This window comes from Chelonoidis abingdonii, chromosome 2 (assembly GCF_003597395.2).
Source record: "Chelonoidis abingdonii isolate Lonesome George chromosome 2, CheloAbing_2.0, whole genome shotgun sequence".
In the NCBI taxonomy this organism is placed as follows: domain Eukaryota; kingdom Metazoa; phylum Chordata; order Testudines; family Testudinidae; genus Chelonoidis; species Chelonoidis abingdonii.
In genome coordinates, this window is record NC_133770.1 from 48,603,713 (window position 1) to 48,619,529 (window position 15,817).

Genomic DNA, 15,817 nt, shown 5'->3' on the forward strand with positions numbered 1-15,817 from the left:
CATAGCGCTGCCAGCAGCTGCTTAGGGAAGAAGTCCAGACTCAGCATGATGTTTTATTATAGTAAATAATTAGGAATTCATTTTACTCAGCCTCTATGCAAGGGGAGTTTCCTAAGGCAACAGCTTGACAGAGAAGAGATTTATTTTATATTAGCTAGCACATCCACATTTTTAGACACAGATTTTCACTTTGTTGTGACCACAAAGTTTTGTTACCAACTTCCATCAGCATCAGACTGGCCTAAGTTCACATTGATCCATTCCTTTATTGAAATTCAACAAGAAGGAAGTTTTAAAGCAGTAAGTAAAAAGAGCCTCCTTTCTATATTTTTCTTTAAGTATGGACAGCGTTCTGAGCACAGGAAACTATTTCACAAAAAGTTTATAAATTTTAATGAAAAATTTCTGTAAGTCACATCAGAGCTATTTTCCACCACACAAGTGCAACATTTAACAGTCCTGAAATAAGTTACTCATTCCCATGTGAACAGAGTTTGGACAGGCCATGTGGAATTATGGAAGAAGAACCTTATTAATTCACTGTGTCTTGCTGTGGGCAGCATCAGTCTTTGCCTACATTGCCAAGATTTAATAATAAAGGGTGGCAGAAGGTTTAATACTGATGAGACTATTTTTATCCCCCAAATAGCAGATACTTCTTAAAAAAAAAGGTTATATATTACTGCTATACAGTACCCATTCTCCCCTCTACATCACTCCAAACACTACTCTAGTACACTAGTTATTTCACTTTCTTTAGTAAACAATGAACACAGTTAAAGATATCTGAGAAATGTCATTTATATGCTTACTCTTAACTATTAATTCTGGTTTTGTACGGTTCTACTGCTGATTTTTGCACTGAAACCAAGACTTCCAAGTGTGACTAATTATTTTGGATGCCTAATTTTACATAATTTAAAACAGAACTAATTTTCAGAGGGTGGATGGTTCAGCACTTTTTGAAAATCCAGACCCTTCAAAAACTGTCTCAAGGTGAGCACCTAAATCACCTGTCACATTTGAAAGATACTGAAAATGTTAAGGTTTTCTAAATTAAAACTCATGGCAATTTTTGCTGACTAGTTCCTTAATTAAAGTGTTCACTTCTGCAAATATAGACAGGGCTGAAAATCTGCAGAGCGAGCATGTTCCAACTTGTTCACATTAAAATACGCACCAGCATCAGAGAACAGATTCTGTTCCCACTATGTCCATGAGCTTAATCTTGCCCTTTAAAGTAGCTGAATGAAGGAATGTAGGTTTTTTAAAGCACTAATTAAAATTTAAGATAGGACAAAAGGTGAACATCTAATCTTTGTAAAAAAAGATTTGACTGAACAGTTGAATTCACCTATACTAATATGCAGCATCCACCTCAAAATAGTTACACACGTAGAAAAGACAATATTTTTATAATAAAATGTCTGGTTAAATTTAGACTGTACAGTCCTGTGCAGTATACAACAATTTCACATTTTCTGGTTAGATTAACCTCACTTTCATAACACTACACATCCAATGGACCAGCTTTTATATTAACCATTTAATTGTGTCATAACTTATTCAAAAACAGTAATTTTCACAATTTAAATACAGAAATAATTTTGTCTCAAACTTAGTGTGATCGCTTCTTGTATCTGATAACTGGGTTCTCAGGTGTGTGAATCATGGTTGTATAGTTTATAGTAGGAAAATATCCATCGATAAGATCAAATTCATATAAACGAAGCAGAGTAGACCAAATAGTCTTAATCTGGACATAAGCAAAGTTTTCTCCAATGCAACGATGACGGCCTAGAAGAAAACCCACAGAGGAGAATAGTTATTGCACTCTTGAGCTAAAATAAGAGTTAAAGAGTTTGTTTTAAATGAACTCTCTTTCACTGTGTTTAAACAACTGTTATGGCACCACTTCAGCGCATACTTAGACTGATTGACATCAGTAGGACTTAAACATGTACATATGTGTTTAACTGCATTGCTGGTTAATGCAATTAGTACATTGTTTTGATTTCAAATCCAACCCTACCTTCACAGCAGCAAATATACTATCTACAGAACAGAATCTGCTCTATTTTCTTGGCAAAAATCTTCATGCTGCTATTTTATCAATGGCCGCTTCTCAAACTCTGGGTCAAGACCCCAAAGTGAGTCATGACCCGATTTTAATGGGGTTGCCAGGGCCAGCATTAGACTTGCTGAGACCCAGGGCCGTAGCCCTAGCTCCAGCCCCACCTAGGGCAGCAGGACTCAGGCTGTGACTCCCGCGCCACCCCCCTTCTGGGGTCATGTAGTAACTGTTGTCAGAAGGGGGTGATGCTGCAATGAAGTTTGAGAACCCCTCAATTTCTTACTGTATCATTTGACTTACCAGCACCAAATGGCACATATGCAAACTTCTCTCCAGCTGTAGGGTTATCTTGGAGGTAACGGTCAGGTTTGAATTCTAAACTTTCTATCCAAGAATCCTTAAGTCTGTGATTAACAGTGGGAGACACACAAACTTGATGGCCAGGAGGAATAGTATAGCCAGCAACAGTCTACAAGGGGAAGAGGAAGAAAAAAAAAAAAGTCCTGTTACAAAAAGCAGTTCTGTCTTTTCCCTTCTACAAAAGTTCTCCAAAGTGTCATCCTCAACTTGGCTTATAAAGAGTTGTTTTATTTTAGCTGAACAATTAGAGCAGTCTAACTGGTTAGACCTCATCTGGAATATTATGTTTAAGTCTCACACTGATGGTCAAGAAAGATGAATTCAGTAAAAACAGGTGCAGAGAAGAGCTATTAGGAAGATATGGGGAATGGAAAACCTATAATAAGAGAAGCAAAGAGTCCTGTGGTGCCTTATAGACTAACAGATGTATTGGAGCATGAGCTTTCCTGGGTGAATACCCACTTCGTCAGATGCATCACCCATGAAAACTCACACTCCAATACATCTGTTAGTCTATAAGGTGCCACAGGACTCTTTGCTGCTTTTACAGATCCAGACTAACAGGGCTTCCTCTCTGATAACTATAATAAGAGACTATTTTGCCAGGGTAAACAAACCAAGCTCTCAAAGACTGAGAGGAGACAGCTGTAAATAGCTCTTCTCCCTCTTTGGTGTTTACCCGTGCTGCATTTATAAAGGACAATGTTGGCATAAGAACAAATGGGAGGAAGGGGCAACTGACAATATGGATTACAGGGAATTAAAATCAACAAAAGGGGTAGCTTTGCATCAAGGAGAAACACAGACAACTGTCTCACTGAATGACCCCCTCAAGGACTGAACTCAAAACCCTGAGTTTAGCAGGCTGTTGATTTCACAAAACAAATCAGGTCGATTTCTTGTTTTGATCCACTCCGTCTATCTTTTACATCTTAGTTGTACTGCACCGTCTGCTACCAGCCTGCTAGCCATCGACAGAAGATGGGAATGACCTGGCTGAGTCACTCCCCTGTCTGCCCAGGCGCCCCTAACTGACCTCACCGAGGTCAGCTAAAAGAGCACCCAGGAGTACGACGACGATGGCTACCAATCGTAATGCACCTGCTGCTGCCAAAAGGCAATGAGCCGCTCCTGTGCAGCAATGCAGTCCCATGTCTGCCAGCACCCAAGAGACGTACGGTGAGCTGAGCCGGCTCCATGCTCGCCATGGTATGACATCTGCTCAGGTAACCCAGGAAAAAAGGCGAGAAACAATTGTCTGCTGCTGCTTTCACAGAGGGAGAGTGGAACCTGACGACACGTACCCAGAACCACCCGCAACAATGTTTTTGCCCCATCAGGCATTGGGATCTCAACCCAGAATTCCAATGGGCAGCAGAGACTGCGGGAACTGCAGGATAGCTACCCACAGTGCAATGCTCCAGAAGTCGACACTAGCCTCAGTACTCTGGATGCAGTCTGCAACTTAATGCAATTAGAGCATTTTGTGTGGGGACACATGCAATCGACTGTATAAAAATGATTTCTAAAAAAACAACTTCTATAAATTCGACCTAATTTTGTAGCGTAGACATACCCTTAGCTGCAATGCAGTTAAGGTCATTCAAGTGAGCATCCAAACACTGCAAACAGTAGAAGTAAAAAAATTAAAAAAAACACACACCCTGTAGAGAGTGTTTGTTTTTTTTAATTGGTGTTTGTGTCCAAGGGGACAGACAGAGGTAATCAGACTGCTTAATATCAGACACACATAGGGCCTCATTTTCAGATAGGCTGAGCACTGACTTCAGCTGATGTGTATCAGGTCAGATGGGCAGGGTACTAACAGGTTAGAAGAACTGAAAATCAAACTAAGACCAAGAGGCAAGAGATGAAAAGTTCACACTAGATAGAAATGTATTTTCTCCAAAGTACAAAGGAACAAGTGTCAATGTAGGAGACAGAAGGCCCTTCAGGAGGAAGCAAGATTAGTTTACCAACAGAAATACCATAGTACAATAAATAAAGTTAAATATACTAATTTCATGTTCATAAGTGCCAAAAATAGACAAGTTCCAAGGCAGGGGAAATCCTGATCTTCATGTCATTAAAAGAAAAGTGTATAACAGACCCACAGCACCAGTGATTTAGCGAGGTATAAAATGCCACAACAACAAGTTCTCTGCTAAAGAGATGACAGCCACTGACTCCCAAACTCCTCTTCATTTTCCCTGGTCTGACAGGAATAAGCTCAAACCATCACATTCCAGTCCTCCTATGCCCCTGTGCTAATTAGTGTTCTGCACACTGCGCAGCTCACTGCACTAATCTCATTGTTGGTGACACGTTTGCTAAGTTAAAAACCTAGTTTGGACTTGCATCCTTTCTGACTGTGTCATTCCCTATCTACTACAGGGTTACAATTAATTTACATTACAGCCACACCACTGATCTGGACAGAGCCAACAAATATGCTCACCTGGGGAGTTCTGGCCATTCTCATCATGGTCATTATAGGAGGTCTAAGCCTTAAAGTTTCTTTTAGACAGCGGTCCAGCAGGTTCAGATCCTTCAGCTGCAAATATAATAACTATCAGTTGCCTTATGATTTAGGAATATTTAACGTTCATAAATCAGTATTTTTCCATTTGAAAAATCCATGTGATAAGCGGCTCATATTTTAAATACATAATTCCAAATACCATATATACTCGTTCATAAGCCAAATTTTTTTAGTAAAAAAAGGGAAGCACCAGAGAAGGGGGTCAGCTTAGGACCAGGTATAGAGAGGGAGAGGTGGGACACAGCCCCTCCCCCCAAACAGAGGGAGCAAGGAGACACAGCACAGCCAGATGGGAAGAGGTGGGGCCAGAGTGTCTCCGCTTCTGGCCGCACTGCTCTACCCCCAGCCTCCGAAGCTGCTTCGGGGTTGGCAGGCTGCAGCTGTGCCACCCGGCTTGCCGGAGCAGCTCCAGCCAGGCCAGAGACATCCTCCCCAGATAAGGTTGGAAGGGATGGGATGGGGAGAGCGTGGGGGTCCCAGGCTAGGGGTGGTGTCATGTGGGGGGTAGTCACAGTGGTTACTCCTCTGACTCCCAGCTTTCCCCCCCCCCAAAATAAAATTTCCACACCAGTTGCTGTCCCGGCCCATCAGGGTAAGCCGCTGGCAAGCCAGGACACTGTTTACTTAGGTTTACCTCTGTGCCTAGGGACATTCGAGGTAAACAAACCATCTCACCAGCAGCTTATTCTGATGGCCCAGGAGCCAAAAAGTTTGCTGACCCCTGAATTATACGGTCGGCTTACAAATGGGTCATAAAAATTTTCCATATTTTTACTTATCCATCTTGGCAGTGGGTCAGCTTATAAATGAACCGGTTTATGATCGAGTATATATGGTATACACTTCACTAGCTACCCTGTTTGTTTCTGCTTCTTCATTTGATTGAATTAAAAAAGGATTCCACTATCCAGAAGGTGATATTAGAATACAAGTTACCACCAAAACCTGCTTTCATTCACCAAGTTCAAGGATATGAGCATCTAGCATATGTGTGACATAGATGCTATAATCAAATACTTTGTTACAATTAAGAGTTTAAACACATTCATAAATTAACTTTCAGTCTATCTTTAAATTTTTGAAAATGATACATCAAACAAACCTGGTCATAATTTAGGGGCCTCAAGTCTTCTCCACAAACTGCTTTCTGTTCTGCATAGCATTGTTCTTGTATTGATTTGTCTCTAGCTAAAAAGAAGCCAAGCCAAGCACTGGTGGTAGAAGATGTATGCTGGCCTGCTAACAACAACCCAATAAGCATTCCAGCAATCTCATCGTCTGTTAGTGGACGGCCATCCCTAGATTAAGGAAATAAATACATTCTAGCTTTACTTGACTAGATATCCAGATATAGTGCCATACATCATGTTAAATGATTGTAGTTACTTTTAGCTTCAGTTTTTTCCTTCTTCCAGTTGGCAAACTGCAGATGCATGGGAAAGAAAAGAGACTGCAAGGCAAGGAGCTAGAAAGAAAGTCATCACATAGCTGCCATGATGGAGAAAAGCAACAGCTGTCTGACAGCTGCCTCCAACATTTGGCTAAGCATCTACAACAAATTACCTCCTAACGTTTTGATCTACATTTAAACACAGCTAGTAATGAACCTGGCAAGACCACACCTGAAGTCTGCCATTTGTGCATGGAATTTTACTGAATCACCAATGCACAGACAATTCTTTTTCTTTCTACAGAGAACAGAGGTGTGAGAAAGGGTCTGTCAATATATATTTCATGGTAAGAGAAACTGCTGAATGATTTTAAAAGAGGCTTGAGGGCAACAGAGAAACTGGGGGAGGCATCCAGCAGGGGTACTGTTGAGAAATGAGGTATTCAACAGAGGTTCAGTCTAACTCCTGCAGTACATAATGGAAATTAAATTAAAAAACCAACCACGTTGGTTAGTCTACAGAAATTGAGCTCAAAAGGGCTTTTGAAATATGGAACTTGAAGATGATAAAGCTGGGAAGCTTTCCAGAGATGATTAGAAGACAACTTTACTGCTTTGGAGGGAGACATTAACTGTGCCATATCCTCTCTGGACGAGACTCCTGATAAAATCTACATTATGGAAACACTGAGATAACCTCATCTAGTGAGGTTAGAATTCCTTGCCCTAAGGATCGATAAGTAGGTTGGGTAAGTGAAATGGAAAATGAGGCTGTTAGACGGACTAAGGCAGGAGGGAAGGGTTTTGCTTCTTACTCATGTAACATCTTTCTTTTTCTTCTCTATAATTAAGATAAGAAAGCCTAGCTCCCTGAGCTTTGCACAGTATTCAGGTGGGGTATGTTATGCAAACCATTCATTTCATTTCCATTTTTAAAATCAATCTGGTTTTTAAGAAATCTACTGTTTGGGTGCTTCACACAGTCTGCACCTAAACGAAGTGAAATCCTTCAGCCTCTAGAGGGAGGTGGCAAAAAGGCCTAAATTCCACCCATTATCCTCATCAACATAACATGGAAAGAAGTGCTCTCCCCAAAAGCCTATAGAAAGCTGCATACAAGGGGAGAAAGCCAAATAACCCAAGGAAGAGATGTGAGGAGGGTGACAAGAGTTATGCGGCGCCAGCAATGACTTGGGAAATTTTGGTAAATGGAGCATACCCTGTTAAAGTACTAAGCACTTCTCCCTTATGCTTCTAAATGACAAACCTTCAACACTTTCACTTACTTATAGGTAACATCCAGCAATGTTTGGACCATGTCATCTTCCCTTTCCCCAGATTGCCGGCGTTTCTGGATTACTTTATAGAAAATGTTCTTTATTTCTCTGTGGGCTCTGTCTCTACGTCTGTAATTCAAAGCATTTTTATTAGGGTCTGTATATAAAACAAAACACACAAAATGCTGTAAATACTTATCAGAATTTTTCTTTGCAAATAATCAGTGAAAAATCCAAAAGACTTTAGATAAAATACCTAAAATATTTATTCACAAAGTTTTCACTAGTCTTTAAAAGGAATATTTCAGTGACATGTCAGTCATTTACTACCCAAATATTGTTATCTGGGTCATAGTAATTTCAGATACCATTTTGAGGAGCAGAACAGGCACAGAGCAGATTAGGTATTTGATCTGATAGATGTAATTGGGGAATATGGAGTGGATAATGTGCATCACAGTACAATGCACGCACCAGAAACACAAAGGAACCTAAGACTGTGAAAACTGGTTCAGGTTTCATTGAGCTGATGAGATGGGCCAGAGAGATAGCTGCTTTGTATTATAACATGCCCCAACCCACCCTGCAATTAAGCACAAATCATAACAGTGTTGCTGCCCAAACTGGCCTATACCATAACTCCGTTCATTTATACTGTAACACCTTGCATTTGCTGAAGCAAGCATTTGACGTAAGCAGATAGGAAACGTGTCAAAATCGAGACACATTCACGCTATGGCTTAGTGCAAGCAAGGGAAGTACCTTCATGGACCAGTACCTGGAATGCTAGTATCCAAAACAAGGATGAGGAAGGAACAGAACAAGAAGCTTGGGAACTGGGACAAACTAATAGGTTGGATTTTAGTGACATACAAAGAGATATGTGACTTGTAAAATCATCATATAAATACTACCTAGCTGAAATGTGTAACTCTATGAGCAAATCTTCTGCATAAGGTGAATGTAACATCACTGCACGAGACGGCTTCCCAGAGACTGGTATCATGGAGAACTTTTTCCCTGTAGGACATGATTGGCTTAGAGCAATAAACCTGACTGACATTAGTTATTTGGTCTCTTGAACATATGTCATAACTAACCAAAGTGTGGTCAAGGAGCTGACTATACAGTTTCAACAAAAGCATGCACTGGCTTCCAAATCTCCTGAAAGGAGGGGTTTGCCAGCAAGGCCACAGAGCTAGACTGTGCCCTGGTGGAATGTGCTTTCACATAACTGATCTGTAGCCACACAACAAACTGGTAACATGTCCGGCTACACTAGGCGATCCAGTTTAATATTCTCTGTGAAGATATGGCCTGCCCTTTAAGACCCTCTGCACAGGCCAGGAGCAGTCTGGGCAATTTTTAGAAGGATTTAGTGCTGTCCAGGAAGAACAAAATGGCTTTGCCCTCTCAAATGGGATTTATTTCCTGTGTTCACTCTGCTGGCATGAAATTTGAGAAAGAATACAGGTAGGAGGATAGTTTCATTAGCATTGAATTCAATAAACATCTTGGGCAGCAATCTAGAATGCGGACTCATGGATATCTTATCCAACTGAATAATGTACAAGGTAGTCCTACCATCAGGGGCTGGAGCTCTGACTCTCCAGGCAGAGATATCAGCCAACAGGAAGGTCTCTTTCATTGACAAATAAGGTAAGAAGCATGTAGCCGGAGGCTCAAGGGCAGTGTCAAAACCCAGTGGCCCCCTCCCTCAGGGGGTCCCCGAGGAGGCAGATCAGCATTGTAGGTTGCTAACGCTGTTGCAAACATCGCAAGGCATTTTGGGACAGGTTAAAGGTATGAGTGTGGAGTGGAAGATTCCTTTGCAGATTGCGAGAGGCCAAAGGGGGAGGGAGAGGAGAACGGGTTAATGCAATGCCTCAGCTCAATCTGAAGATAGGACACCGGCTTCAGTCCAAGGTCACCGCTCTCAAATAGGCTCTATGTAGCCAAGGAGCCTGTTATCTCATGCACCCCAGCCAACTGTGACAAAGGAGAACTAAGCTGAGCAGGACTGCAGAGTGCAAAAACAAGTGAAACGGTGAAGGTCAGCAAGGGGGAAAAGAGACGATTACTCACCTTTGTAACTGTTATTCTTCGAGATGTGTTGCTCATATCCATTCCAGTTAGGTTAGGTGTGCATGTGCCGTGTGCACATTCATCAGAAGATTTTTACCCTAGCAACACTCGGCGGGTCGGCTGGGCACCCCCTGGAGTGCCGCCGCCATGGTGCCGGATATATACCCCTGCCGACCCAACCGCCCCTCAATTCCTTCTTGCCAGCTACTCCGACAGTGGGGAAGGGGGGCAGGTTTGGAATGGATATGAGCAACACATCTCGAAGAACAACAGTTACAAAGGTGAGTAACTGTCTTTTCTTCTTCGAATGATTGCTCATATCCATTCCAGTTAGGTGATTCCCAAGCCTTACCTAGGCGGTGGGGTCGGACTGAGATGTGGCAGAATGCAAAACTGCTGAGCCAAAGGCTGCATAATCTCTAGACTGTTGAACCAGAGCATAATGCAGTGTGGACCAAGGACCAGGTAGCTGCGCGACATATTTCCTGGATTGGTACATGGGCCAGGAAGACAGCAGATGAAGCCTGAGCCCGGGTAGAATGTGCGGTGAGATGGCCCAAGGGAACATGAGCCAAGTCATAGCAAGTGCGGATGCACGCCATCACCCAAGAGGAGATCCTCTGGGAGGAGACAGGTAGGCCCTTCATTCGGTCTGCCACTGCAACGAAGAGTTGGGGCAATGGAAAGGGCTTCATCCATTCGATATAAAATGCGAGCGCCCTACGGACATCTAGGGAGTGCAATTGTTGTTCCTGTCGTGAAGCGTGCGGCTTCAGGAAGAAGACCAGAAGGAAGATGTCCTGATTGGTATGGAAGGCCGATATCACTTTAGGGAGGAACGCTGGGTGTGGTCGCAACTGCACCTTGTCCTTGTGAAAGACTGTATATGGTGGGTCCACCGTGAGCACCCAAAGCTCGGAGACTCGTCTGGCCGATGTAATGGCTATGAGGAAAACTATCTTCCAGGACAGGTATAGCAGCGAGCAAGCTGCCAACGGCTCGAATGGTGGAGACATAAGTCTGTTTAAGACTAGGTTGAGGTCCCAGGTAGGGGCAGGGCAGCATACTTGGGGGTATAGGTGCTCCAAGCCCTTGAGGAACCTGGAAACTATAGGGTGTGAAAACACAGAACGACCACTTTCTCCTGGGTGGAAGGTAAAAATTGCCACCAAGTGCACCCTCAATGATGATACCACTAGGCCCTGCTGTTTGAGAGACCAGAGGTAGTCCAGGATGGTGGGGATTGAGACCTCGATGGGAGTAACATTTTGTGTTTCGCACCAGCACAAGAAACGCTTCCACTTGGCCAGATACGTAGACTCATAGACTCATAGGTCAGAAGGGACCAATATGATCATCTAGTCGACCTCCTGCACAAAGCAGGCACAGAACCCTACCCATTCATTCTATAACAAACCCTAACCTATGTCAAGAGTTATTGAAGTCTTCAAATTGTGGTTTGAAGACCTCAAGCTGCAGAGAATCCACCAGCAAGTGACCCATGCCCCACGCTGCAGAGGAGGCAAAAAACCTCCAGGCCTCTGCCAATCTGCCCTGGAGGAAAATTCCTTCCCGAACCCAAATATGGCGATCAGCTAAACCCTGAGCATGTGGGCAAGACTCACCAGCCAGCACTCAGAAAGAATTCTCTGCAGTAACTCAGATCCCATCCCATCAACATCCATCACAGACCATTGGCAGACTTATCTGCTGATAATCAAAGATCAATTGCCAAAATTAAACTATCTATCATACCATCCCTTCCATAAACTTATCAAGCTTAGTCTTAAAGCCAGATATGTCTTTTGCCCCCACTACTCCCCTTGGAAGGCTGTTCCAGAACTTCACTCCTCTAATGGTTAGAAACCTTCGTCTAATTTCAAGTCTAAACTTCCTAATGTCCAGTTTGTACCATTTGTTCTTGTGTCTACATTGGTACTAAGCTTAAATAATTCCTCTCCCTCCCTAATTAATCCCCCTGATATATTTATAAAGAGCAAGCATATCCCCCGCAGCCTTCTTTTGGCTAGGCTAAACAAGCCAAGCTCTTTGAGTCTCCTTTCATAAGGCAGGTTTTCCATTCCTCGGATCATCCTAGTAGCCCGTCTCTGAACTGTTCCAGTTTGAATTCATCCTTCTTAAACATGGGAGACCAGAACTGCACACAGTATTCCAGATGAGGTCTCACCAGTGCCTTATATAACGGTACTAACACCTCCTTATCTTTGCTGGAAATACCTCGCCTGATGCATCCTAAAACTGCATTTGCTTTTTAACGGCCATATCGCATTGGCGGCTCATAGTCATCCTGTGATCAACCAATACTCCAAGGTCTTCTCCTCCTCTGTTGCTTCCAACTGATGATGTCCCCAATGTATATCTAAAATTCTTATTATTAATCCCTAAGTGCATGACCTTGCACTTTTCACTATTAAATTTCATCCTATTACTATTACTCCAGTTTACAAGTCATCCAGATCTTCCTGTATGATATCCCGGTCCTTCTCTGTGTAGCAATACCCCCAGCATACTTTGTGTCATCCGCAAACTTTATTAGCACATTCCCGCTCTTTGTGCCAAGGTCAGTAATAAAAAGGTTAATAAGATTGGTCCCAAAACTGATCCTTGAGGAACTCCACTAGTAACCTCCTTCCAGCCTGACAGTTCACCCTTCAGTACGACCCGTTGGAGTCTCCCCTTTAACCAGTTCCTTATCCACCTTTCAATTTTCATATTGATCCCATCTTTTCCAATTTAACTAATAATTCCCCATGGTGGAACCGTGTCAAATGCCTTACTGAAATCGAGGTAAATTAGATCTACTGCATTTCCTTTGTCTAATAATCTGTCACCTTCTCAAAGAAAGGAGATCAGGTTGGTTTGGCACGATCTACCTTTTGTAAAACCATGTTGTAATTTGTCCCAATTACCATTGACCTCAATGTCCTTAACTACTTTCTCCTTCAAAATTTTTTCCAAGACCTTACATACTACAGATGTCAAACTAACAGGCCTATAGTTACTCGGATCACTTTTTTTCCCTTTCTTGAAGATAGGAACTATGTTAGCAATTCTCCAGTCGTACGGTACAACCCTGAGTTTACGATTCATTAAAAATTCTTGCTAATGGCTTGCAATTTCATGCACCAGTTCCTTTAATATTCTTGGATGAAGATTGTCTGGGCCCTCCGATTTTGTCCCATTAAGCTGTTCAAGTTTGGCTTCTACCTCAGATGTGGTAATATCACCTCCATATCCTCATTCCCATTTGTCATCCTTCCATCATCCCTAAGCTCCTCATTAGCCTTATTAAAGACTGAGGCAAAGTACTTATTTAGATATTGGGCCATGCCTAGGTTATCCTTAACCTCCATTCCATCCTCAGTGTTTAGCGGTCCACTTCTTCTTTCTTTGTTTTCTTCTTATTTATATGGCTATATAGAACCTTTTACTATTGGTTTTAATTCCCTTTGCAAGGTCCAACTCTACATGGCTTTTAGCCTTCCTCACTTATCCCTACATGTTCTGACCTCACTAAGGTAGCTTCCCTTGCTAATCCCACCTTTCTTCCACTCCTTGTAGGCTTTCTGCTTTTCTCTAATCACCTCTCTGAGATGCTTGCTCATCCAGCTTGGTCTACAACTCCTGCCTATGGTTTTTTTCCCCTTTCTTGGGATGCGCAGGCTTCTGCGATAGTTTCTGCAGCTTTGACTTGAAGTAATTCCAGGCCTCCTCCGCATTTAGATCCACAAGTTCTTCAGTCCAATCCACTTCCCTAACTATATTTCCTTAATTCTTTAAAGTTAGCCCTTTTGAGAAGTCAAAAACCCTAGTCCCAGATCTATTTTTGTTTATCCTTCCATCTAGTTTGAACTGAATTAGCTCATGATCACTCGAAACCAAGGTTGTCCCCTACAACCATTTCTTCTATGCGAGCAGTCCTCACTGCTCACCAAACAAATCTAAAATGGCATCCCCTCTTGTTGGTTCTTCAACTACTTGTGAAGAAATACCATCTGCTATCACCATCCAGAAAAATCTGAGCCCTATTATTCTTTTGCTAGCACTTGTCTTCCAGTCTATATCTGGGAAGTTAAAGGTCTCCCATGATCACACAATTCCCATTAGTGTTTACATTCATTAAACATTAAAGACGGTCTCTATCCATATCCAAATCAGATCCCGGTGGTCTGTAGCACACCCCAAGCACTATCTCAGGGGAGGCTCTAGTAGCTTCTTTCCCAGTGTGATTTTGACCCAGGACAGACTCTGTCTTGTCCATTCCATTCACTCTTATCCTTCTTTTACAGTTAACCTCATCATTGATGAGGTACAATGCTACTGCCACCACCTTGCCTTTATTTTCTGTCTTTTCCTAAACAGCACATAGCCTTCAATACCTGTACTCCAGTTCATGACTACTATTCCACTCATGTTCTCTGTTAATCACCGCGTATCAATATCACAATATCCAGTTTCACTTCCTGCACCAGTAGCTCCAGTTCTTCCATTTTGTTACCTAGGCTCCTCGCATTAGTGTGCAGACATTTTAATTTTTGGCGTTTGGCTTCACTGACCGAGTGGAAGGTTTTCTGCTACCCAGGAGTACTTGTTGCACTGGGGCAGAGCAACGTAACTCTGACTGGGTTAACCACGCAGGAGCCATGCCGTGAGGTGAAGGGACTGCAGATCTGGGTGGTGAAGTCTGCCGTGGTCCTGAGTTATGAGGTCTGGATGACGAGGCAGGGTGATTGGGTTAGCTATCGACAGGTCGAGCAACATGGTGTACCAGTGTTGCCTAGGCCACGCAGGGGCAATCATGATCAGGCAGAGCTTTAGTAGGACCTTGTGAACCAACGGGAATGGTGGAAAGGCATAAAGTAGTTGGCTCTTCCATGGAATCAGGGATACATCCGAGATCGAACCCCGAGAGAGACCTTGGAAGGAGCAGTATCTTCCATTTCTCCATTTCCTGTTCTCGCAGGAAACGAAGAGGTCTATGTGGGGAAATTCCACTTCTGGAAGATAGAATGTATAATGTCCGGATGAATCGATCACTCGTGAGACAGGAAAGATCTGCTGAGTTGATCTGCCAGAGTGTTCCGAACTCCTGGGAGAAAGGACGCTACCAAGTCTATCGAGTGGGCTATGCAAAAGTCCCATAGTTGGATCGCCTCCCGACAAAGGGGGGAGGATCGTGTCCCTCTCTGCTTGTTTATGTAGTGCATGGGGGTTGTGTTGTCTGTAAACACTGAGACACAACAGCCCTGTAGATGTTGCTGGAACGCCTGGCACGCCAGGCGGACTGCTCTTAGTTCTCGGACATTTATATGTAAAGCCAGCTCCTGAGACGACCAAAGGTCTTCAGTGCGAAGATGTCCGAGGTGAGCACCACAGCCAAGAGATGACGCATCCATCGTCAGGGACACGGAGGGCTGTGGCAGATGGAATGGCAGTCCTGCACACACTAGGGAGGGCGTCAGCCACCAGTCGAGGGAGCCTAGGATGCTCGGGGGAGTGGTGACTACCATGACTATGGCGTCCCTGCCTGGGAGGTAAATTAAGGCGAGCCAAGTTTGAAGGGGACGCAGACATAGTCTGGCATGGTTGGTCACGAACGTGCAGGCAGCCATGTGACCGAGGAGGCCAAGACAAGTGCGAGCCGAAGTTGTTGAGAAGTTTTGAAGGCTTTGTATAATTGATACTATTGCCTGAAATCAAGGTTGTGGTAAACTGGCCCTTGCGAGATTGGAGTCCAGGATGGCCCCAATGAACTATTCTTTGTGTGGGGACTAGAGTAGATTTCTCTAGATTGATCATCAGGCCTAGTCGCATTAAGAGGTCCTTGATGACGCCCACATGACTGATGACTTGGGCCTCGGAGGTCCCCCGAATGAGCCAATCATCGAGGTACGGGAAGACATATATTCAACGACGACGGAGGGAGGCAGTGACTACAGCCATGCACTTCGTGAATACCTGAGGGGCTGCAGAGAGGCCAAACGGAAGGACTGTAAACTGAAAATGCTGATGGTTGACCACAAACCGGAGGTACCGTCTGTGCGGAGGGTAAATGGCAATGTGGAAAT

General features: G+C 43.4%; 1 protein-coding gene across 1 annotated transcript in view; it reads right to left on the minus strand.

The window, feature by feature from the left end:
• Positions 1-246: 246 nt before the first annotated feature.
• The window catches only part of CYP51A1 (cytochrome P450 family 51 subfamily A member 1), a 40,221-nt gene continuing 24,650 nt past the window's right edge, over positions 247-15,817 (minus strand). Inside the window, exons 6-10 of the mRNA XM_032798104.2 lie at positions 7,653-7,772; positions 6,079-6,274; positions 4,893-4,988; positions 2,375-2,543; positions 247-1,797 (exon numbers count right to left, since the gene is read on the minus strand). Coding sequence (XP_032653995.1) covers positions 1,619-1,797; positions 2,375-2,543; positions 4,893-4,988; positions 6,079-6,274; positions 7,653-7,772 — 760 coding nt within the window. The 3' untranslated portion in view covers positions 247-1,618. The remainder of the gene's footprint in view (positions 1,798-2,374; positions 2,544-4,892; positions 4,989-6,078; positions 6,275-7,652; positions 7,773-15,817) is intronic.